Source organism: Neophocaena asiaeorientalis, unplaced genomic scaffold (genome assembly GCF_003031525.2).
Source record: "Neophocaena asiaeorientalis asiaeorientalis breed wild unplaced genomic scaffold, Neophocaena_asiaeorientalis_V1.1 scaffold186, whole genome shotgun sequence".
In the NCBI taxonomy this organism is placed as follows: Eukaryota; Metazoa; Chordata; class Mammalia; order Artiodactyla; family Phocoenidae; genus Neophocaena; species Neophocaena asiaeorientalis.
Window position 1 is genome coordinate 750,556 of NW_020172504.1, and position 25,934 is coordinate 776,489.

Genomic DNA, 25,934 nt, shown 5'->3' on the forward strand with positions numbered 1-25,934 from the left:
ATACATATGTTCCCATATCTCTTCCCTCTTGCGTCTCCCTCCCTCCCACCCTCCCTATCCCACCTCTCTAGATGGTCACAAAGCACTGAGCTGATCTCCCTGTGCTATGCAGCTGCTTCCCACTAGGTATCTATTTTACGTTTGGTAGTGTATATATGTCCATCCCACTCTCTCACTTTGTCACAGCTTACTCTTCCCCCTCCCCATATCCTCAAGTCCATTCTCCAGTAGGTCTGTGTCTTCATTCCCATCTTGCCCTTAGGTTCTTCATGACCTTCATTTTTTTCCCTTAGATTCCATATATATGTCTTAGCATATGGTACTTGTTTTTCCTTTTCTGACTTACTTCACTCTGTATGACAGACTCTAGGTCCATCCACCTCACTACAAATAACTCAGTTTCGTAGAGAATCCTAAAGATGCTACCAGAAAACTACTAGAGCTAATCAATGAATTTGGTAAAGTAGCAGGATACAGAATTAATGCACTTAAATCTCTGGCATTCCTATACACTAATGATGAAAAATCTGAAAGTGAAATTAAGAAAACACTCCCATTTACCACTGCAACAAAAAGAATAAAATATCTAGGAATAAACCTACCTAAAGAGACCAAATGCCTGTATGCAGAAAGTTATAAGACACTGATGAAAGAAATTAAAGATGAAACAAATGGATGGAGAGATATACCATGTTCTTGTATTGGAAGAATCAACATTGTGAAAATGACTCTACTACCCAAAGCAATCTACAGATTCAATGCAATCCCTATCAAACTACCACTGGCATTTTTCACAGAACTAGAACAAAAAAATTTCACAATTTGTATGGAAACACAAAAGACCCCAAATAGCCAAAGCAATCTTTGTTTTTGTTTTGTTTTGTAGTTCGTGGGCCTCTCACTGTTGTGGCCGCTCCCATTGCGGAGCACAGGCTCTGGATGCACAGGCTCAGTGGCCATGGCTCACGGGCCTAGCCACTCCATGGCATGTGGGATCTTCCCGGACTGGGACACGAACCCATGTCCCCTGCATCATAAGGTGGACTGTCAACCACTGTGCCACCAGGGAAGCCCCAAAGCAATCTTGAGAACAAAAAATGGAGCTGGAAGAATCAGACTCCCTGACTTCAGACTATAATACAAAGCTACAGTAATCAAGACAGCATGGTACTGGCACAAAAACAGAAATATAGATCAATGGATCAGGATAGAAAGCCCAGAGATAAACCCACGCACATATGGACACCTTATCTTTGATAAAGGAGGCAAGAATATACAGTGGAGAAAAGACAGCCTCTTCAATAATTGGTGCTGGGAAAACTGGACAGGTACATGTAAAAGTATGAGATTAGATCACTCCCTAACACCATACACAAAAATAAACTCAAAGTGGATTAAAGACCTAAGTGTAAGGCCAGACACTATAAAACTCTTAGAGGTAAACATAGAACAGTTTTTGACAGAAATCGCGGCAATATCTTTTTCAATCTGTCTCCTAGAGTAATGGAAATAAAAACAAAAATAAACAAATGGGAACTAATTAAACTCAAAAGCTTTTGAACAGCAAAGGAAATCATAAACAAAACTAAAAGACAACCCACAGAATGAGAGAATATATTTGTGAACGATTCAACCGACAATGGATTAATGTCCACAATTTACAAACAGCTCATGCGGCTCAGTATCAAAAAGCAAACAACTGGGTTTTCCTGGTGGCGCAGTGGTTGAGAGTCCACCTACCAATGCAGGGGACACGGGTTTGTGCCCCGGTCCGGGAAGATCCCACATGCTGCGGAGCGTCTAGGCCCGTGAGCCATGGCTGATGGGCCTGTGCGTCCGGAGACTGTGCTCCACAATGGAAGAGGCCACAACAGTGAGAGGCCTGTGTACCACAAAACAAACAAACAAACAAACAAACAAATCTAAAAATGGACAGAAGACCTAAATAGACATTTCTTCAAAGTAGACATACAGATGGCTAAGAGGCATATGAAAAGATTCTCACCATCGCTAATTATTAGAGAAATTCATAATAGCTTTATTTTTAATAGCCAAAAAATGGATACTACTCATATGTCCCTCCACAAGTCAATAGTTAAAAGAACTGTGGTACATCCATACCATGGAATACAATTTAATGGAAACATACCCTCCCACTAATATTTTACTGATAGTCGTGTAGATCTGATAATGACTTATCTTAGAAGCATTATGCTATTGCAATACTTTATATACTATGTCTCATTTTTAATTTAGCATTAAGGAAATGCAGTATTTTTATTGTAACACCCCCTACATCTTTATCCAGAGGCCTGTTGCCACTTTTGTCTTTAAATAAAAATTGCTTGGTCCTGTGAAATGCAGGATTACATTTCTATCCAGTTAATTTGGGTTAGTATATTCTTGGTCATCAAAATACTCATGGCTTTGGGAACTTGATTTGGGAAATATTCATGGTGTATGAAGAAGCATTATCAATACTGTATGACCTCAACCACATTTTAAAAATGTATGCTCAGTTGTGTGTAGACATATACAATGACTAGAACTCAAACCATACACTGCTTGTGATTATGAATATTTTTTCATTGTCTCTTGTGTTTTTAAATTTGAAATAATATACATATAAACTTTTAAAAGTTGGAAAATAAATAAATGTTATTTAAAAGGTGCCATTCCTCCCCCCCAAAAGTCAAGTAGGAGAAACATGCATATGAACAACTAAACTAAAATATAGTATAATATGTGTGTGTGAAGCTTCATGTCTTTGTTAATGTCAGCTAGAGCCCTCACCAACTGAACAGCTCTGAATCTTAACTAGCCAAGGGCTCAGGGCAACTGCCCTAATTCAGCACACCCAAGGGACTGCTGAATGTGGCTACAACAACTGAGAGTAAACATTGGATCAGTTTATCCTAACGCCCTATGTGTGGTGCTAGAGCCTATAGTGCCTTTTTTTAAAAAAAACATCTTTATTGGAGTATAATTGCTTTACAATGGTGTGTTAGTTTCTGCTTTATAACAAAGTGAATCCATTATACATATACATATGGTCCCATATCTCTTCATGACACCCCATCCCTGCTTCAGCATCATGAATGTTACAACTACAGGAAAGAATCATGGTGACAGTTTACAAAGTGATGGTATATTTGCCAAATAGTTCTTTCTTCTGCTTGGCATCACAGTTGAAGAAGATCCAACCTGAGTTTTGAAAACATAGTTATTAATGTAGCATTTAAATACTAAGTATTTGGCCTGCACATGAATTCCTGTAAAGAAATCCAGATAAATATCGGTGTAAATGCAGTAGTGGGTAACTTTGCTACTTCAACTTGAGTCTTACTAGGTATGCTTCTTTCAAGGGGTAATTATTTGTTGGTGCTTCTATGAAACAGTTTTTTCCTAAAATTTACAAAATTCAATAAAGCAAAAATCCAGTATGATTAGACATTAGAATAATTGGTAAGAGGTAACAAAATGTTCATGTCACAAAATAAATATGAAAGCTCTATTTTAGGCAAAATTTAAATAAAGGCAAAATACAAATCATCAACACTTTGCAAAAACTAACATAAAAATGGGAGACTGAAATATGTATTTAATCAAAACAACTTTAATTTAAAGACATTAATTTTGGGACTTCCCTGGTGGCATAGTGCTTAAGAATCCGCCTACCAGGGGACGAGAGGAAGATGGCAGAAGAGTAAGACACAGAGATCACCTTCCTCGACACAGATACACCAGAAATACATCTACACATGGAACAACTCCTACAGAACACCTACTGAACACTGGCAGAAGACCTCAGACCTCCCAAAAGGCAAGAAAGTCACCACGTACCTGGGTAAGGCAAAAGAAAAAAGAATAAACAGAGACAAAAGGATAGGGACAGGACGTGCACCAGTGGGAGGGATCTGTGAAGGAGGAAAGGTTTCCCACACACTAGGAAGCCACTTCGCGGGCGGAGGCTGCGGGTGGTGGAGGGGGAAAGTTTCGGAGCCGCAGAGGACAGCAGAGCAACAGGGGTGCGGAGGGCAAAGCGGAGAGATTCCCGCACAGAGGATCGGTGCCGACCAGCACTCACCAGCCCGAGAGGCTTGTCTGCTCACCCGCCGGGGCGGGAGGGGCTGGGAGCGAAGGCTTGGGCTTGGGCAGGAGCTCAGGGAGAGGACTGGGGTTGGCGATGTGAACACAGCCTGCAGGGGGTTAGGGCACCACAGCTAGACGGGAGGGAGTCCGGGAAAAGTGTGGACCTGCCGAAGAGTCAAGAGACTTTTACTTCCCTCTTTGTTTCCTGGTATGCGAGGAGAGGGGATTAAGAGCGCTGCTTAAAGGAGCTACGGAGACAGGTGCGAGCCAAGGCTAAAAGCACGGAACCCCAGAGATGGGCATGAGTTGCTAAGGCTGCTGCTGCCACCACCAAGAAGCCTGTGTGTGAGCACAGGTCACTATCCACAACCCCCTTCCGGGGAGCCTGTGCAGCCCTCCATTGCCAGGGCCCCAGGATCCAGGGACAACTTTCCCGGGAGAACGCATGGCACGCCTAAGGCTGGTGCAACGTCATGCTGGCCTCTGCCGCCGCAGGCTTGCCCCGCAGTCTGTACCCCTCCCTCCCCGTGGCCTGAGTGAGCCAGAGTCCCCGAAGCAGCTGCTCCTTTAACTCTGTCCTGTCTGAGTGAAGAACAGTCGCCCTCCAGCGACCTACAAGCAGAGGCGGGGCCAACTCCAAAGCTGAGCCCAGGGAGCTGTAAGAACAAAGAAGAGAAATGGAAATCCCTCCCAGCAGCCTCAGAAGCAGCGGATTGAAGCTCCACAATCAACTTGATGTACCCTGCATCTGTGGAATACATGAATAGACAACGAATCATCCCAAATTGTGGAGGTGGACTTTGAGAGCAAGATTTATAATTTTTTTCACCTTTTCCTCTTTTTGTGAGAGTGTATGTGTATGCTTCTGTGTGAGATTTTGTCTGGGTAGCTTTGCTTCCACCATTTGTCCTAGGGTTCTATCCGTCTGTTTTTTGTTTGTTTGTTTTCTTTAAAAAATTATTTTTTCTTAATAATTATTTTTATTTTAATAAATTTATTTTATTTTATCTTACTTTCTTTTCTTTTCTTTCTTTCTTTCCTTGTTTCACTCCTTCCTTCCTTCCTCCATCCCACCTTCCCTCCTTTCTTTCTTTCTTTCTTTCTTTCTCTCTCTCTCTCTCTTTCTTTGTTTGTTTCTTTCTTTCTTTCTACTTTTTCTCCCTTTTATTCTGAGGTGTGTGGATGAAACGCTCTTGGTGCTCTAGCCAGGAGTCAGTGCTGTGCCTCTGAGGTGGGAGAGCCAAATTCAGGACACTGGTCCACAAGAGACCTCACAGCTACACATAATATCAAACAGCGAAAATCTCCCAGAGATCTCCATCTCAACACTAGCACCCAGATTCACTAAATGACAGGCAAGCTACAGTGCTGGACACCCTATGCCAAACAACTAGCAAGACAGGAACACAGCACCACCCATTATCAGAGAGGCTGCCTAAAATCATAATAAGTCCAAGGACAACCCAAAACACACCACCAGATGTAGAAATGACCACCAGAAAGACAAGATCCAGACTCATCCAGCAAAACACAGGCACTAGTCCCCTCCACCAGGAAGGCTACACAACCCACTGAAACAACTGTAGCCACTGGGGACAGACATCAAAAACAATGGGCACTACGAACTTTCAGCTTGCAAAAATGAGACCCCAAACACAGTAAGATAAGCAAAATGGGAAGACAGAAAAACACACAGCAGATGAAGCAAGATAAAAATCCACCACCCCTAACAAATGAAGAGGAAATAGGCGGTCTACCTGAAAATAATTCAGAATAATGATAGTAAATATGATCCAAAATCTTGGAAACAAGCAAAGGCTGAGAGAGTTCAGTACCACCAAACCAGCTTTACAACAAATGCTAAAGGAACTTCTCTAGGCAAGAAACACAAGAGAAGGAAAAGACCTATAATAACAAACCCAAAACAATTAAGAAAATGGGAATAGGATCATACATATCGATAATTACCTTAAATGTAAATGGACTAAATGCTCCTACCAAAATACACAGATTGGCTGAATGGATACAAAACCAAAACCCATATATATGCTGTCTACAAGAGACCCATTTCAGACCTAGAGAAACATACAGACTGAAAGTAAGGGGATGGAACAAGTTATTCCATGCAAATGGAAACCAAAAGAAAGCTGGAGTAGCAATTCTCACATCAGGCAAAATAGACTTTAAAATAAAGACTATTACAAGAGACAAAGAAGGACACTAAACAAAGATCAAGGGATCGATCCAAGAAGAAGATATAACAACTGTAAATATTTATGTACCCAACATAGGAGTACCTCAATACATAAGGCAAAAACTAACAGCCATAAAAGGGGAAATCGACAGTAACACATTTATAGTAGGGTACTTTAACACACATCATTCACCAATGGACAGATCATCCAAAATGAAAATAAATTAGGAAACACAAGCTTTAAATGATACATTAAACAAGATGTACTTAATTGATAATTATAGGACATCCCATCCAAAAAGAACAGAAGCACATTTTTATAAAGTGCTCATGGAACATTCTCCAGGATAGATCCTATCATGAATCACAAATCAAGCCTTGGTAAATTAAAGAAAATTGAAATTGTATCAAGTATCTTCTCTGACAACAACGCTATGAGACTAGACATCAATTACAGGAAAATATCTGTAAAAATACAAACATATGGAGGCTAAATGATACACTACTTAATAACGAAGTGATCACTGAAGAAATCAAAGAGGAAATTAAAAAAAAATACCTAGAAACAGATGACAATGGAGACATGATGACCCAAAACCTATGGGATGCAGCAAAAGCAGTTCTAAGAGGGAAGTTTATAGCAATAAAATCCTACCTTAAGAAACAGGAAACACCTCAGATAAACAACCTAAGCTTTCATCTAAAGCAATTAGAGAGAGAAAAACAAACAAACAAAAAAAGAACACAAAGTTTGTAGAAGTAAAGAAATCTTAAACATCAGATCAGAAATAAATGGAAAAAAATGAAGGAAACGATAACAAAGATCAATAAAACTAAAAGCTGGTTCTTTGAGAAGATAAACAAAATTCATGAATCAATAGCCAGACTCACCAAGAAAAAAAGGGAGAAGTCTCAAATCAATAGAATTACAAATGAAAAACAACTGACACTGCAGAAATACAAGGGATCATGAGAGATTACTACAAGGAACTCTATGCCAGTAAAATGAACAACCTGGAAGAAATGGACAAATTCTTAGAAATGCACAACCTGCCAAGACTAAACCAGGAAGAACTAGAAAATATGAACAGACTGATCACAAGCACTGAAATTGAAACTGTGATTAAAAATCTTCCAACAAACTAAAGATCAGGACCAGATGGCTTCACTGGCGAAATCTATCAAATACTTATAGAAGAGCTAAAGCCTATCCTTCTCAAACTCCACCAAAATATAGCAGAGGGAGGAACACTCACAAACACATTCTAAGAGGCCACCATCACCCTGACACCAAAACCAGACAAAGATGTCACAGAGAAAGAAAACTACAGGCCAATATCACTGATGAGCATAGATGCAAAAATCCTCAACAAAATACTAGCAAACAGAATCCAACAGCACATTAAAAGGGTCATACACCATGATCAAGTGGGGTTTATTCCAAGAAGACAAGGATTCTTCAATATACAGAAATCAATCAACTTGATACGCCATATTAACAAAATGAAGGAGAAAAATCATATAATCATCTCAATAGATGCAGAGAAAGTTTTTGAAAAAAATTCAACACCCATTTATGATAAAAACCTTGCAGAAAGTATGCATAGAGGGAACTTTCCTCAACATAATAAAGGCCATATATGCAAACCCACAGTCTACATCATCCTCAATGGTGAAAAACTGAAAGCATTTCCACTAAGATCAGGAACAAGACAAGGTTGCCCGCTCTCACCACACTTATTCAACATGCTTTTGGAAGTTTGAGCCAGAGCAATCCGAGAAGAAATGGAAAAAAAAGGAATCCAAATCAGAAAAGTATAAGTAAAGCTGTCACTGTTTAAAGATGACATGATACTATATATAGAGAATCCTAAAGAGGCTACCAGAAAACTATTAGAACTAATCAATGAATTTGGTAAAGTTGCAGGATACGAAATTAATGCACATAAATCTCTGGCATTCCTCTACACTAATGATGAAAAATCTGAAAATGAAATCATGAAACCTCTTTCCTTTGCCATGGCACCAAACAGAATAAAATATCTAGGAATAAACCTACCTAAGGAGACAAAAGACCTGTATGCAGAAAATTATAAGACACTGATGAAAGAAATTAAAGAGAATACAAATAGATGGAGAGATATACCAATATGGAGGAAAGTATGGAGGTTCCTTCAAAAACTACAAATAGAACTACCATATGACCCAGGAATCCCACTCCTGGGCATATACTCTGAGAAAACCATAATTCAAAAAGAGTCATGTACCAAAATGTTCATTGCAGCTCTATTTACAATAGCAAAGAGATGGAAACAACCTAAGTGTCCATTATCATGAATGAATAAAGAAGATGTGGCACATATATACAATGGTATGTTTCTCAACCATAAAAAGAAACAAAATTGAGCTATTTGTAGTGAGGTGGATGGACTTAGAGTCTGTCATACAGAGCGAAGTAAGTCAGAAAGAGAAAGACAAATACCGTATGCTAACACATTTACATGGAATTTAAGAGAAAAATGTATTATGAAGAACCTAGGGGTACAAAAGGAATAAAGGCACAGACCTACTAGAGAATGGACTTGAGGATATGGGGAGGGGGAAGAGTAAGCTGTGACAAAGCGAGAGAGAGATAAAGATGTAAAGCAAAAGAAAAAATAAAGAAAGTAGCAGAACTAGACCTGAAGCCAGTTTGACAACCTGGAAGACCTATGCCATCCAGCTACCCTATACCACCTGCCTCCATGGAAGCCTCTCTACTGTGGTCATTGCTACCACCAGGAGCCATCTGTAGCTACAGAGCAGCATAGCAGATAACAGCCCATTCCCCACTAGTATGCTAACACATATATATGGAATTTAAGAAAAAAAATGTCATCAAGAACCTAGGGGTAAAACAGGAATATAGACACAGACCTTCTAGAGCATGGACTTGAGGATATGGGGAGGGGGAAGGGTAAGCTGTTGCAAAGCAAGAGAGTGACATGGCCATATATACACTACCAAACGTAAAATAGATAGCTAGTGGGAAGCAGCCGCATAGCACAGGGAGCTCCATAACTACTAAAGCCCGCATGCCTAGAGCCTGTGCTCCACAAAAAGAGAAGCCACCAGAAGCCCATGCACCGCAACAGAGTAGCCCCCACTCGCCACAACTAGAGGAAGCCTGCATGCAGCAACAAAGACCCAACACAGCCAAAAATAAATAAATAAATAATTTAAAAAAAATAGACGTTAATTTTATCCAATCGAAAACACGCTTTTATTCCCTTCTTGTTCTAGTAAAATTCTAAATTATTTAAACAATTTTCTACATCTAAAATATTACATTATACTTTGTCACGTGCATAAGTATGTGATCTTAAATCCAAAATAAAGATTCTGTCATCTTTAACAATAACAGATATATGATAATTTGATAAAAGAGTTCAATGATACAACTTGTACTGTAATTTCAAGGTTTTCTATTATATTTAATTTCAAATTTTGTAACTCTTTTAGGTACTTTGAAAAATAAATCCAGTATACATGTGCACATTTCAACTAAGTAGAAATATCCTATCACTATTCTCTGAATACCTGCTCACTATAATTCATGTTTACATATTAATGTGCAGTACAAATTTATAAACATGAACATATGAAACTTTGAAAGGAAATAATACTAGTCTTTTTCCTCTCAATATTTTATTGAAACACCATGTTAAAATTTGGCCAGCACCACACATGTAAATAGTTTTAATACTGGATGTGTTTAAAACGTTCTGTATATTTATTTGTTCTATGTTGACATCTAAACCATATTTATTTGCACAGTTTTAATACAAATTATCATTTAATTGCAGACAAAACCTAAGAAGACTAAATGTATATGAAGGCACCTATATCAAAGCAACAGCCACCAATGCCTAAGCTATGCATTTGATTGTTTTAAACTGCTCTAATAAACATGTTAAATTCCAGTAAAATCAACTGGTAAACTGTTGCTGTATGCCAGGATATTATTGTTATTTTGGCTAAATAAAAATTTTTCTGCAGAAAGGCAACATATCCCTAAATTGGAGTATAACCATTGTACTTCCACCCTGTCAATTCAATTCACAAAATACAGTACATGCAATTAGACATTTCTAAGTATATTTAAATTTGCCTTTCCACACAAGTATATGTAATTAATAGTATAAGTATGCAATGATTAGATGTTCTTCATAGTATCCTTATTTTTGAGAAGAGGAGGGATAAAAAGCAACATAGTATAAATTATTTTAAAACAAAACTAAACTAAAACCCCACTGGTTATGTAAATTATAGTGTGACATCTGGAATTTATCAAATTGCGTATTCAAATAAGGAAAGTATTTGTAATTGAGGTTTAATAAAGGGATAACAACTGTGTATTACCCTACTATATACATGGACATATAGCACTATTGTCTCAAAGCATCTAGATTTGTAATTAGAATTTTTGTATATTTTTGTAAAATATATTTTACATATTTGTACAAAACTTGTATTTCAATTATGCTTTGGCTTAGCATTCATCAGTAACTGTTAAAAGATACATGTTACCAGCTTTATGTGCACCGTGATTTTCCCCAATGTGCATACTATAAATGATTAGGATAATGAAAGGGAAATCTTCCATAATGTCCAATAAAGATGCTTGTCTTTATTCATTGTTGGCACTTTTTCAAGTTGTCATCACATAGAACTCTGATCATTCAAAGACTGATTCACTGGTTCATCCCTTGCTGATTCTAATTGTTCATTTATTTTTGTGCCATAGACATACTTAAACCTCACAAAAGAAGAATGAAGTCATGTCTACTCCTAGACTGTATGTATAACCCATGCCTAATAACAGTGAAATATCATGAATATCTACCTTCATAACTTGAAGAAAATATAATTCTTTATTTTTGTAATACAGCGAATAGGAGCAATGATATTAATGTTTGAAGACTCTAATATTATGTAATCTAGAATTATGTATTAGAATTTGAAATGTAATGTCCAGAGGGCATAACCCTTCTGTTTAATGAAACAAATAACAGTTTTGATGTTCTAAGTTTGTTACCTAAAGTTATATTTTGGTGAGTAAAATGTAATGAATAGAGGATTTATCCACTTAGACATATGTTCTGCAAACAGGCTCAAACTTGAATTCAAGCCCTTGATTTCATCTTGACTGTTCCACAAAGTAGAATCTTTCTGACACGGGAATTTGACTATAGGTCTCAGCTTGACTGGAGGTTGTGCAAAGATAAGGCAACATTCACTTATTTCCTGTCTCAATGTACAAATTTTACAGAGTTGATGAAAAGTTTATTTTCTCTATATTTATTTGAGGTAAGTCATATAACTAGGTCAGGTTAAGAATCAGATTTTATAAATATAGATAACTGAATTTAAATGATTTCTTTTGAATGGGATGAAAGGATGGATGTATGTATATGGCCAAACCAAATGGAAATACCAGTTTTAATTATTAGACTTGGGAGTCTACTAAGTATCATTTGGCCACTTTCATTTGCTAACTATTTCATACCTTATCTAACTAGAGTGGCTTTAGATCTCTGTAGGTTTTTTAAAGCAAACCTTATATTTAGTTGACACAGTTGAAATTAATATAATTCCATAGCATTTTGTTTTTTATTCCATAATCATAGCCTCAGTTTACCAAGTTACTCAAGTTTTGCACCATCCTATTGGGTAGTAATTATTTATTATAAAATAGTAAGGGCACTAAATACAATTTGTGCATGAATTAGAGCTGTTAGCAAGTTACTCGTCTGTTTCCTGCAGATGAGTAACTTGCTCAAAAAATAGGGGACTGCTTACTGAACTTCTTAAGGTCTCTTCCAAGTCTAATTTTCTATAAAGAATTTCCCTTGGTTACTTCTTTTTCAATTAAAATTATGAAATGACAATTTACGAACAACATTTAAAAACGGCTTAAAATAGATGTCTAGTTTCTAGCCTTTAAATTTTTCCTCCTTAATATAAATCACCTTTACACATATAGTTCTGTATTATCAATTATATATGGGTTACATATAGAAAAATTATCTGAAATATAAAGTATGGGATATATGTACTTGAGCAGCTACAAAATTTATGCCGTCTCTTAAATAATCATTAAAAAGTAACCCAGAAATTTTCTGGATTTTGCAATCAAATGATTTATGTTGTTAGTTGCTAAGTATCTGCCATCAGAATAAGTTTTACTACAATCTGATGTGGGAGTTTCTGCTTTAAAAAATCATAATTTATTTTAGTGGTAAAAGTTAGCCTACAGCTTTCCTGTTTTGGAGTAGACAGAAATAAAGTGTACTTTCTACTTTAATCCTTGATTTGATAAACTTAGGTAGTACAGGTTTTCTGCCTTAAAGATTTTTATAGCAGGTACCTAATTAGTCTGGGCCATAAATAATATTTCATCTTGACTAGAATACTCAGTTTGAATGTAACTATGTGCTGTTCTATCCCTAAGCCCAGAAGTGAAGGGGCATATCATTTTAATACATATATAAGAAGGTATATATATAAGGTACATTTGAGAGGAAAAAACATTTTGAGCAAAATAAATAATAATGACATGCTCTCCCTAATATGTGTTGGAAAACTTTTAAAAAGCAGTTTATCAATGTCTTTAGTTTAAGTCATACCATTGTGATATGAAGGGCCCTGGCTTAATAAATTGTAGAGCTAGTAGCATGAAAAATTAAAATTCAATTCATCTTAAGGATATAGAGGTTATATGTAGGTTATACTTAAGTCTTTTCAGAAAATTTAGGACCAGGTGAAAGGAAACTTTTCAACTTCATAGCCTAAAATAAAGTCTCATTTATGTTACGCTACTTTTGCCCAATTTACCATGATTGACGCAGAGGACTGAAATTAAATTGTACCATTGTAATGATGTTTTCATATTTATGGATTCAAATATATTCTCTCCCTTCAAATCATAACTTCTCAGTCTTTTTGGAGAGCTACAACAATTTGTTTTTGTAAACTGTGTATACAAAATACCGGGTTTGGGGCTTCCCTGGTGGCGCAGTGGTTGAGAGTCTGCCTGCTGATGCAGGGTACACGGGTTCGTGCCCCGGTCCGGGAGGATCCCACATGCCGCAGAGCGGCTGGGCCCGTGAGCCATGGCCACTGAGCCTGCGCATCCAGAGCCTGTGCTCTGCAACGGGAGAGGCCACAAAAGTGAGAGGCCCGCGTATCACAAACAAACAAACAAAAAATACCGGGTTTGTTAAGGACTAAGTAAACAAGCATCACCTGAGAATTACCCAAAAAATAAAAGAGAATAAAAAATCAAATTTATTTAGAATGCTTTGCTTTTCATTTAATCTTTGTGTTCCTTCAGGATTAAATGGTCCTTAGGCTGCAAATATTAATATTAGAATGTTTATGTCTTTATTTGTACCTTAAAATTGAGATTAGTAGTTCCTTCAACAGCAGAGTATAAAAGTATAATGCAAATGAACAATTAAATTTTTCTACAGTTACTAGATAGATAATTACAATGAAGCCAATATTCATAGATAAAAACTGTAATTGTTTCACTACCTTCACAGGAATTAAATCCACCTTCCTTTGGTCATTGTCAATATGCAAGAGGCAGTTGATGTGGTAAACAGGCTTCACTATAATTAGAGATTTCATCACCTGAAGTCACTTTTCACTGGTAGCCTACCTCATCAAACAATGTTTACTGAGTATCTTATTTTGAGGCCTAAGGCTACTGTAATCAGCCTTCTTAAGAACATATCATAAGGCACTTTAAATGCAGAATAGAGGAATACCCTCTGATAATGAAGCTTTTTAAGCCCATTAGCTCTTGACCTTTTTTGGCTACAAATAAAGAAAATATATGCTTACATGTAATTGTTTTAGGAACTTGACTATTCCATTAAAGACAATGGTTAATTTTTGGATACCAACGAGCATGATTGCATTTGCCTTCTATTAAAGAAACTTGACTGTTTTCATTCACTTTGAGATGGTTGGTAGCATTTACCAGTCTAGATGGCATGGAGAAGTTGTACCTATAAAAGCCATAGGAAGGATGGAATGAGCAACCAATTGCTTCCTGGGCAATGGGGTTGGGTGATAAAATATTTCCAGGTGCCTGTAATCCATACAACATTTGACTGGAAGAATTAGATGCTTGTTGACACTGTCCATTGCAGTCTTCAGATGAACCGTATTTTGAATTGGTGGCCCCCAAGGAAGATAAAATGGGAACTTCCATCATGAGTGGGGCTAAAGACTGAGAACTGTTGCTGCTTGCTAGCCTTTCAGGAGCAGGCAAGACAAGAGGCTGCTGTCGCCAAAAATTAGTTGGGCAAATCTTGTAGCAAAGGGGCAGGTTGATATTGTGTAGGTACACCTCTGGACAGGGCATTCCAAGGGAGCTTGTAGGTATGTGAAATGTTGGAGGGGAGCAAGGTGGAGAAAGCAAAGAGTTCAAAGGAGAGGGAGCCCCTCCACTAGAGGTCGCTGGAGATGAGCCATTGCTTCCACCTGTGAATGACAATTCAGTCAATGAGCAATGAACTAAATGTTCCTACTGAATCAGTAATCATGTCCATAACTATCCCTGCATCATTCTTAGATTAGCTTTCCTTGCAAGTTCACAGTCATTTTAAGTCCTTTGGAAAAGAACATTCCTCTGACCAAAGTTGAATATGGTATCTCTACTACTACCACTATTACTTTTGGCATTATTATTATGTATCATGCATTGAGCATTCACTATGCTTTAGAACTATACTAGGCACTTGAACACATTTATTCAGTGAATTAAAAAAGAAGCCCAATTAAATATGATCCAGAGCCAATTATATCTTACACGTAAAAGCTGTTTTTTAACCATAAAAAATTACTAAAATAAGCACTTGATTAAATTGAACAGTTTTTTTGAGATTTTATAGAAAACTTCAGTCTGATTAAAATATCAGTGCATATGAAAGTAATCTTATAAATTAAAATAACATTTAAATATATTAGTTTTTTTCTTATATGAAAATCATAGACGGGGAAAGTTCCATAGTATACTATATCAAGAGTAAAAGACAGTTTTGCAGGTTAAAAATACCAAGATAAAAATGAAAGTGTTCATATCAATGTTGCCAGGTGATCTTTTATGGTTGCATAGCATCTACTAAAATTAGGGATAGATCTAAGGTCCAGGAAAATCTAGACTTTACACCTTATATTTGTAAGTATTTAAATTTAAAAAAAAATTGGTTATTGACTGAACTTGATCAAATTTTGTGGGTTTTTTTTTTAGGTGCTACTGTTTTTCTTAACTATTTTTATATACAGACATAGGCTAATCCTTTATCAACAGCATGGCAAATATATTCTATAATTAAACATCCAAAAGTTATTTAAAAAAACTGGTACCCCTTTTCTTTGCAATTTGAGAGCATTCTGGACATTTTAAATAATTAAGAAAACTGTGTATTTTAAATTATCAATTAATGATCATGGTTAACATTATTTTTAAATTAGTGCACCATGTGTTGACTTGGATATTTTAAAAGCATGCTGCCTAGATTCTATTAAAGTGACACTATCAAATAAGTGTTCAAATTTTTCTATGCAACTCTCTAAACCAAATTAATACAGTCAATTGAGTGAAATATTTCACTAAATGATTAGACTTGATCTCTTTACATTTCAATTAGCTGTTATGGTATCATGTAAAATTCAAGCTAACTATAATGTGATGGTAACCTTCAATTAATGTTTAAAGACAAACAACTTTAATGGAGTAAAGACAAATGGGTAAAATGATTCCATATTGCTCACGAATAAAGATCTTCTATTTATCCTTAAATATCAGAGTTAATGAAGGTATGCATTCTTCCACCAGAAAGCCTGCATTGTCAAATTATTATTTAGTCATGTAATGTACTACTTGAGAACAAATACCTTGCAAATATTTTAAATGCTTACGGCAATTAAACTAATTGCCATGGCTTAGTATTGTTTTCAACATTTATTTTCCCTAGTCACAACAAAAGGAAAATTAGAGTCAAGTGATGATGAAATTGAATGGGAGTCATTTTTATCATGTGCTGAAAGTTTCTCATAAAATATTTATTTCAATATCTAACATGTTTGCAAATAAGACCACTAGTGCACCACAGGCAGATCCTAAGGAATATGAGATAGTGAGATGCTGAAGAATCCAAGTGATTTCTATAGCTCTCAGGATGTATGATAACTCAAGAAGACACAAGGCAGTAAATCCACCATTACCACGTTTATGCTCTTTTCCTTCTTGCCAGTTACCCTCCCTTTTTGCTTCTTACCTCCTCATCAGGATAAATATACACCCACCTGATTTTAAACACACATTTTCTGGCATATACTTATCCACTTGTGTAATATTTGTACGGAGGTTCTGGCTGTTGTTATTTCATTAACATTTACAAATAAAAATTAATAAAACTTTTCTTACTTGGTGTGTCTGCACCAAAAGTTTTAAAATCCAAAGTGAGAGAAGGCCTCCATGGGTAGGCCTCTAAAACCCCATCCAATACACCTCTGAAAAAGAGATTCAAACTTTAGCAAGTCCAGAATGCAATTCCTGAAAATAATAATTTGTGTAAGCTTTTGAGTTATTTTGTTATAGTTTTTAGGGGTGAATATCTGAAATGTTTTTCTTTTATAGATAGACTTCTGAATAAAATTCCCCGTGATTATTCCATGAATAAAAACCTAAGAATTTAGAATAAGCAATATCTTAAAAGTGGGTTGGGGAGGGAGTGGGAGGAGGCAAGATTTTGAAGACAAAACATGCAGGTTTCTTTCTTACTACCTATTTATTAGTTACAAAATTTAGGGACTCAGTCTCTGAACCACAGTTTCCTTAGCTGTTATACCTGTGAAAAGGGTTATATAAATATTAGATGTGACTGTTATATCATTTACCTGTTTCTTCCGGGATCTCTAAATCCTTTAGCAAAAGGATTCCTGTCTATTTTCAGTTTGGTAATCTATGGATTCAAAGCATAAAGAAAGATAAAGTCAGTACCCTCAGTAAAACACTGTCACTGTTTCTTTTAATGGTTACAACAACCACACAAGTTTTCAACATGTAATATGGCATGTTAAATAAATGTAAGCATATTGCTAAGTCAAATTTGAAATGTTTTATCTCCTTTCTCTCCTGACACTCTTTGTTCTACTCTCCTTTCTATCCTTTCTAACACAAGATCCACACAATTCATAATCAATCTTGCCTTGATGACAATGCAATAATGCTATGAATTTCTTTTTAATTGTGGAAAATTCAATCCATATAGTACAGCTTCACTCTTTCCCTAAAGTTTCTCTGGAGCCATCCCTGCTTGCCTGGGACTTAGTTGGCTTTACCTGCTGGTTTTGGTAAGCTGTCACCGTGGTGAACTCAGTTTCTTTAAAGGAGAATGTTTTAACCCCTTCAGCAGGCAGGGACTGAATCCGGGACATGTCGACCCTGCTGTCCTGCTTCATCACATGCACACGGGGCTTGTACTTGTGCATGGACTGCAGAATGATCTGGAGGAGAAATCAGTGGTCAAATGCTGCCTAGTAATTGGCTTCCCCTCCCCCACACTGTCCCCCTCTCATCAGCACCCCCAACCTTCCCACACAAAAGTGAAGCTAAACCAGAAAGCCTAGGCTAGCCACACACAAGGACTTTTCTTTGCCATTTGACCCTGGACAGAGGCCTTCAGGCATAAGGGGTTTCAGGAACGGGGTACCACAGCACACCAGAAAGCAGTGATTCCATTTCCAGTTGGGGTCCTTTCCTGCTTCCAGATGTGGGTGACCATGTGATGTTCCCAAGTGTTATTGGGATCTAACTGCCTGCCATAAGTTCTCTGGGCTTAGGTAACTGATGGGAAAGCATTTGACATCCCCCACCTCCTAAGCCCAGGAGCATCCTTCTTCCTTTTGTGGCTGGCACAGGGCCAGGCCAAGCAGGGCAGAGGTTCAAGATCTGGGAAGAAGGTTCAAGATCTAGATGACTTGAAAAGGCCTTCCATCGGGGCGGGGTGTGGAGAAGATTTTCACCATACCATGTCACACAGAAGGTGCCCATCATGGGAAGGCAATCAGAGCCCACAGTGATTGCCAGGGAGGCTGAAGTGCCAGAGAGCTCAGGGAAGCATTCCCTTTCACTGTCCCAGACCAGGCATCCTGGCTTAAACAAGTCTCCTTTGGTCCTCAAACTCCTTTCACTCACCATCCCCAACGCCCAGCACTCTCAGATGCCAAATAAAAGTCACAAGAGCTACTTTGGCCACAGGCCTAGAACTTGGACAGTTCCTAAAGACTACAACTAGCACATCTGGGAGACATCTCCTTGGCTTCTCCAGGGTGACCTTCTGGCTGACCCCTTGGCATCCCCCTCCTCTCCTCAGGACAAAGGATCGCACGCACTTACATGGCCTTTGTCGTCCATCTCGTTGTTGGTGAGTTTCACGCGATCGAAGCTGATGATCTGACGCATCCATGTCTCTCCCGAACAAGGCGAGTCCGGGTGAACATAGAACCTGGGAGTGATGCATGAGTGGTCTGTATTCCCGGCTACCATCCACTGCGAGCTGTGATACACGTACCTGAAAATGCGCGGAGTGTGGCTTTAGGTGCAGCGGGCCAAAGCCAGGAGCAGGGACTACCGCGATCCCGTCCTAAAGGCTTCGGCCAAGGTTTGCCTGCTAATCTCAAAGGCAACTAGTAAAAGATACAACTTCATTTCTAAAGATCGTCCAGGGATAGAAAGCAAACTGTAAATAAGTATACGTCATTAAAATGTAGTGAAGTGCCAGGGCAAGTATAATGTCATGGGATTTCAGAGTCTGGTTTGCATTTCCTCACAGAAACCGCAACAAAAATTCATCTAACCCATTTTACTGAGCAGAGACACCCGAAAAATCCTCCTGTCCTACAAGCGTAAGGGAAGAAGCAGAAGTGTGAGGGAAAGTGTCTGTGCAGCCCACCGCCACCAGACCAGTAGTCTTGGAAGCCCCTTTGTCCACAATGCTTTACATGAGAATACCCTCAAGGAACTCTGCCCGCTGCGGCCTCGGGGCTGATTTTCGCATTGTCTTCAATCTCAACCGCTAAATTATGCGCCGAATTCCCAAGCCAGCTGAAACGTGATAAGCAGCTTGTTCTGCTATTTCTGGGCTACGGCCGCAGCAGGCTCTTAAGCCCAGCCTTCTTTTTGCCCCTCACTCCCAGCATTGGGTGCGTTGCCGGCTGTTTCCTAGAAAGGCTAGACACCCACTTCGGTCTAACGCTCACAGGCCGGGTGCGGGCGGATGCCGCCCAACCCCCATACCCCTGAGCTAAAGCGCTGGCCGACCCGAGCTTCTGGGCTGCCAGCAAAGAAGGGCCTCTTGGCTTTAGATCAGTTCGGCCACTTTTAGCCTGCTTTAAGTAGAGAGCTTACATCAAGAGAAAGGTTACTTTTATTCTCTGGGACCTGGCCTCCACTTCAGGGGAGAGGCTAAGGAAGGAAGAAAAATAGACTCAGGCAAGATAACTGCTAGACTAGCTTTGGATGGCAAATCAGGGCATCGCTCAAGGACCCTGCTGCTAAATTAGCACATCCCAGAGCCCGGTAGGGCCCCAGAAGCCCAGGTATTTCTCCCCAACTTCCTTTAAACAGCTTCCCTCCCAGATGCCTGAGCCAAAACCCTCTGCAGTTTGCAGAGCCAAGGCTAGAGCAGTGGGTAGGCAAGAGGTTTGGGATGCACTGAAGCACAAGCTGGAACCTGTGATCCAGGAGTGAGAGGAAAGAAAAACAAGCCTGCTTTTCTCTCAGTCTGAACTCCAGTTTGAGGCAGAAAATTCAACTCTCAAAGCCCACAGGAGAGCAATTACCCCTACCATGATAGAGTTTTCAAAACAGCACTCTCAGGTTCCATAGATATGAATCCCCATTGCCAGCCTGTGGTACCCTCCTTTGGGCCTGGTTACCTATAGCGTTTGGAATCCACCGGCACCACATCGATGGCCACATAGTACTGTTTCCCTGGGTCCAGTCCTTTTATCTTGACCCGAACAGAGGGGAACATCCTCCTGTGGGAGAGAAAATAGCGACTGACCTGGGCGCTATTAGAAACATTTGGAACCAGGGGTGGTTGGGGACAAATGAAAAGTAAAGGAATAAACTATACTCTTCTTATTCTAGACAGGTTCAGTGAATGAGATTTGCTACGTGAGGAAAGATTGTTGGTTACATGTTTGATTGAACAAACTCAGGATTTTTGAGTGGATCAGAATATCCTTACCACAAGGCTTTGTCCACCCCACTTCCTATCACCACCATAATAAAAAGCTATAGAAGAAAAAGTAGGAAAGAAACAGCTGTGCCTCTCCCCTGAGTTTTCAGCGGTACTTTCTGTGAGGCAGATTTGGGAAAGACTGAAATTAGGAAGATTCACACACAAAAAAATTACCCAGCTGATGTGAAGAAAATGCCGCACAGGAAAAGGTGGAAGAGGGAAAACCCCACCTCAAATTGACCTGGGCTCAGGACAGTGGGCTGAGAGCCTGCTAGATGGGATATTGTCCACTGATAACTGTGAGGCTTTAACAGAAAGGCCTGGCCATAGCTTAAGATGTGGGGGTGGCATCTGGCACCTGCCTTGGGAGATCAAATTTTTGTCATATACTACACAGGCAGGAGCTGCAAGAATGAGTTCTCGGAATCAGGGTGTACAGGAAAGAAAGGCCTAGCCACTAACATGGGCCAGGCAAGGCCTAGTCTGGTCGATTGAGAGGCACTGGCTTCCAATACAGGTCTGCGGTGGGATTGTGGGGAGAAGGGTACCAAAGCATAAAACTGGAGGCACCCATCTTATGAGATCAGAACATTAAGTGCCTACTGTGTGCGGCCCTTGAACAGCTTGGGCAAAGCCGAACCTGCCCGCCTTGGTAATGATCATCTCAGTTCCAATGTCATGAAATCTCTTCCACAGCTCGGATCCTTGAAGCTCCACTTGGATAGAATCTTTTTCTTCCAGACTTCCGAAGCTGTTGCAGCCGCCGCTGCCGCCTCTACAGCCTGAGAAAGTAGCTGCTAAGGGCTCTGCCTTGGGTCGTTTTTCTGCTGGACACAGAGACGCTGAGAGTTTGAGAGAGCTTCGCAGTTCCCGCGCCCCCTTCTCGCTGACGCCTGTCTCAGAACAGACCGGCCTTGTCTCTTCCCCGGGAACCTTGGCGTCGGATCTCCAAATTCCCCACAACACCCACTCTGGCCCCCTGATGGAGAGAAAGGGGCCCAGGTAGCGCCCTGTGAAATGCATGACCCTTCTTCAAATTTGCCCATCCTCATCTCTCTCGGAGACTTTTCGTCCCTGATGCTGAATCCCCTCGGGATCTGGGTCCATGCCCTGTTTTCTACCCCGAGAAACATTCACCCTCTGGCTCTCAGGGCTTCCGGGAGTTTGGAGAGTCTCGCTTCATAAATCTGTGGGGACCCTCCCCTTCACCGCAAATGAACCACAACACTATGGGCTTAACGTGGAGGCTCTGAAACTTCCCCCTACAGCCAGATGGCTGAGGTATCCCCGCCGCCCCGTACGCGGCCATCGCTGGGCCAAGACATCCTTTGATAGGGCTAATAGCCCTCCTGCAGCGACGCGGCGCTAGTCTGAGACCTTCCGATCCAGCAAGCCACGGTAGCCGGCGCTGGGGTTTGGGCCGCGGTAGGGGTACTCACCAGGCTGCTCGCTCTTCCTTCCTGCGGCGCTGCTCCTTCTCTCCTCCTCCGCCTCTCCACTCTCTTTCTCAAACAGCTCAAGTTGCGCCTCCTCTCTTGTGTCTCGCAGTTTTCTTTTGCTGGGTCTGCCCACCAAGGCTTCCACCGAGAAGGCGTGCGCCCGAGAGCTCAGAGCCATCCCTGGAGAGGGTGAAGAGAACGTACTCTGCAAAGTTTCAACCTGAGCTGGGTTAGGGAGGGAGAGGGTGGGAGGGCGCAGAGGACAGGCAAAGGAGGGAAAGCGGGAAAATCAGAAAAACCTGAAAACTCAGAAAACAATTTCTGAATCTATATTCAGGGGGAAAAATGTGTGTGTATAAATTTTATATATACGTATAGATTTTCTTTGAATAGACAGAATGAAAGGAGATTAAACTGGAGCCAGAGTCCTCTGGAGTCTAGTCCACTTTCCCTTTTCGCTCTTCTCCCTCCCGGTGGACATGTGCGGGACATCAGTCCTCAAGTGCCAGATTCCCGGACCTGGCAGAGCTCAGAGACTGGCAAGCGTGGCCCGTTTAGGGAGCGGACCTGCCCCTAATGGCGGCTCAGGTCGCTCGGATTGGGAGATACTGTTGCATCGGACTGAGTGAATACCCGGCTGGTCATAGCCTCCACTGTTTGTTTTGGAAACTGTTGGAAGCATAAAAAAACACCGTGACACTTCAGAGACTGACGGGGAGGGGGCGGTGGGAGTGGGAGGATAGAAAGGGGTTGGAGGTTGACTGGAAAGGGGCTCAGGATAGTCTAGTGGGGAGGAGGGATACACAAATTTACTGTTTTGCATTAAATTGTGAAACTAAAAGACATGCGAAGTAATTGCCCACGGTGAGAGGGCCACTTTTCCAACAAAAGTGAAAATATTATTTAACCAAATCCAGAGAGGTGTATAGGGGTCTTTTGCTCTTAAGTGAGTACACTGGGAAAACAAAGAGCAGCACAAACTTTCTGGGCCTGTCTGTTCTACGGTCTGGGTCTAAGACTAAGTGGACCCTGTACTACTCTGACCTCCCTATCCAGGTGGGGAAGTAAGAGCCAGTGCAGGCAGGAGGCTCCCAGATAACAACTTTCAATGATCAAGAGCAAACCTGGACCTTCAATCCCTGCCTCTACTGGAGCCCAATATTCCCCCACACAGCCTCTTCTTACTCACATGACTTAATCAGCAAATACAGCCCAAGAACTCCAGGGCCATCAGCAGAGCACCAATCAGAATTGTGCTCCCAAGGATGTGACACCTCACAATGTTGTGCTCAAATAATTGATGGGCTAAGTTTTACTTTTCCTTAAAATGGATAAAGACACCTTCTTTGTGTCAAAAAGAGACTTGCCTACCACTTCCAAGGAGCATGTTTATGCATGCATATGTGAGGTGCCTGCCTGTGTGCTTAGGATTGGGTCATGCGCTTTTCATCAGCAATAAGGAATCAGGCACCCCTGGGCTCTCTTGCAAACTGCATCTGAATTATTGACATTTTCACCTTTTCAGAGAGCTCAGCTCTCTCATGTGTACTGAACTAAGCTGTAGTTAATTCCTGTTAACTTTTATCTGAGAGTAAAGTTATTGCAAGCCTCAGAACGAGCTTTGTGATCTGTTCAGCTGCCAAAGCACTGGGCTGTCAGGTACTGGGGGCATGAGGGATGTACATTTATGATAGAAGTTCATTTTCCACAGCTAAAAGACTCTTTTGAACATTCTCTTTATTTCAGCCAGAAACACCCATAAACCTTTATAAGATATTCTTCAGTCCACATGGAACATGCAGAGAGAGAGAGGCTCTGGGATGCACAGATGTCCACATTAGAAAGAAAATAAAGTTTTTTGTTGACAATCGGAAAATCCTTACAATAAAATGTTGATGTTGAATTATCAAAAAATGTTATAACTAGAAATATGAAGGGAATTTATCTCTTGAAAGAAAAATAAATTTGTGGTTAATGCAAATTAAATATATTCAAAATCTATGGAGATACAGAGGATATAGATGTGCTTTAAGGGATATATGATTTATAAAAGCTCTTATTGAATATGAAATCTGAACTTGCTTTAATCAGATAGAAAGCAATTTTTAATTCTCTAATAAAAATTCTAATATTTTATTAACCACTATAAATAGGTATGTGAATTAACACATGCACAAAACAAGGTTGGCCCTGAAAATTTTGCTTCTAATGAACTGTATGTGCAACAAAGTAGACGTTCAGAGTTAAGCTAATGTATCTGAAAGCATTACGTTTCTCAGATATTTATGGCAGGTCAAGGGCAAAGATTCATGGCCTCTCTAGTTTTCTATATAGGAAATATGGGTTACTTGAAGAAAAACGTATGTGTAAAAGAAACTAAATCTGACTGGAGGAAAAAAAATCCCCTGTGTTCCGCAGTACTTACTAATCAAAGGGATGATGTCAAACTCATATGAAGGGATTCCAACTGTCACTTATAATTTACAAAAGAAGGAATGAAACACATTAAATGAAATATATAAATATTTCAAATATATACCTATATTAAGTATAAATAAAATGTTTTGAGACTGGTTGATACCTAGTGCCACACTTTGGCAAAAGTACAAGCAACTTCATGATAGAGATCATTTCCTCGAATTGTTATTCTTCTTACTCTCCCTTGATCCTCATTCCCCATGGTTAAGATATTTTGGCATACTTCCAAGCTTGTAGAATGTGAATCTGAAATAATTTGCTTATGATCATTTTTGCCATTTCTTGGGAAAAAGCTTACCAACGTCAAGAAATGCAGAGAGGCAGTTTCCTCACAACATAATTTGAGTACCCGAATTCCACTTTGCCTGAACTAGCTAAGTTGCTTACATAAATAAATAATCTTTGCTTAAATGAGTTTCAGCTGGATTTTCATCACTTGCAAGCAAAAGAATCCTGACAAATACATCATCTTGATAAAAATTTGGAAAATCAACTTTTTTTTCTAGTTATTCTTTCTTCCTCCTCCTTCTTCAATACTACTGGTTCTGTGAATTGGGAAATTGCATGCTACACACTATCCCAGACTCATAAAACCTGGAAGAAAATTTGACTTTCTATGCAAATTACTAGGACTATGATAACTGACAAAAATGAATAAGGCTCAAGCAGTATAGCACATAGGAGGACAGACTTTGGATTCAGACTGACCTGATTCAAATTCTGACTTTGCTATTTTCTGAGAGACCTTACACAAGTCTTCTTTTTTTTTAAACATTCAGTCTCTTTCTTCTAAACTTTTGTTTTTACTTTTAATACCTTCATCACAGGGTATGTTTCTGTAAGTGTATATATCTGAGGGTTAGTGAAATAATATACACAAACCACTTAGCATAATGCCTGGAACATAGTAAGCACAGCTGTTTTCAACATTAAAGAGATGATGGAGGTTAATTTCAAGAATGTGTTAATCTTTAAGTTAACTATACAATTATAAATCCTTTGTGGCCAGACACTAGAAACAGAAGTTTATGCTAACACTGGCACACTCAACTTTTGTTTAAATCCTAAAGCAGATTCAAAAGTTCAGAAGTCTTTAAAGTAATCACCTTCCTTAAATTTGAGAACCATTTTAATAAATTAAGCTAATGAATTAAACAAAAATATTGGATTTGAGTTTCAAAAATCTATGGGAAATACATCTGTTAGAATACATATTCTGATCTGATTTTATCAACTTGATCCTTGGAAAGACATTTTTGCTATTTTACCAATGCAGTGTAAGTGTACGTTCTTCTTATAGTAGTAGATAAAATATATTAATTACAGACCTCTAACATATAGCTGTGTTCTCACTCCAGAAAATTAAGAAAACTGGTCTAATTAATATTAAAAGTAATTCCCACACTGAATCCTTCAACTTCTAAT

At 39.4% G+C, this 25,934-nt stretch overlaps 1 protein-coding gene across 1 annotated transcript; it reads right to left on the reverse strand.

The window, feature by feature from the left end:
• Positions 1–14,207: 14,207 nt before the first annotated feature.
• TBX22 (T-box transcription factor 22) lies at positions 14,208–22,209 on the reverse strand. Its single transcript, XM_024738233.1, has 8 exons — positions 22,032–22,209; positions 21,233–21,416; positions 20,285–20,386; positions 18,744–18,918; positions 17,687–17,851; positions 17,243–17,307; positions 16,770–16,855; positions 14,208–14,821 (listed from the first exon to the last, which is right to left on the reverse strand). Exons 1-8 carry the CDS (start codon positions 22,207–22,209, stop codon positions 14,208–14,210), a joined length of 1,569 nt encoding a protein of 522 aa, XP_024594001.1.
• Positions 22,210–25,934: the final 3,725 nt, after the last annotated feature.

Coding starts and splice junctions, on each gene's coding strand:
- TBX22 (XM_024738233.1), bottom strand. CDS start 22,209: ATGGCTCTGAGCTCTCGGGCGCACGCCTTCTCGGTGGAAGCCTTGGTG. Junction 16,856..17,242: donor AGAGATCCCGGAAGAAACAG/GTAAATGATATA, acceptor TCTCTTTTTCAG/AGGTGTATTGGATGGGGTTT. Junction 14,822..16,769: donor TTTTGGTGCAGACACACCAA/GTAAGAAAAGTT, acceptor TGTCATTCACAG/GTGGAAGCAATGGCTCATCT.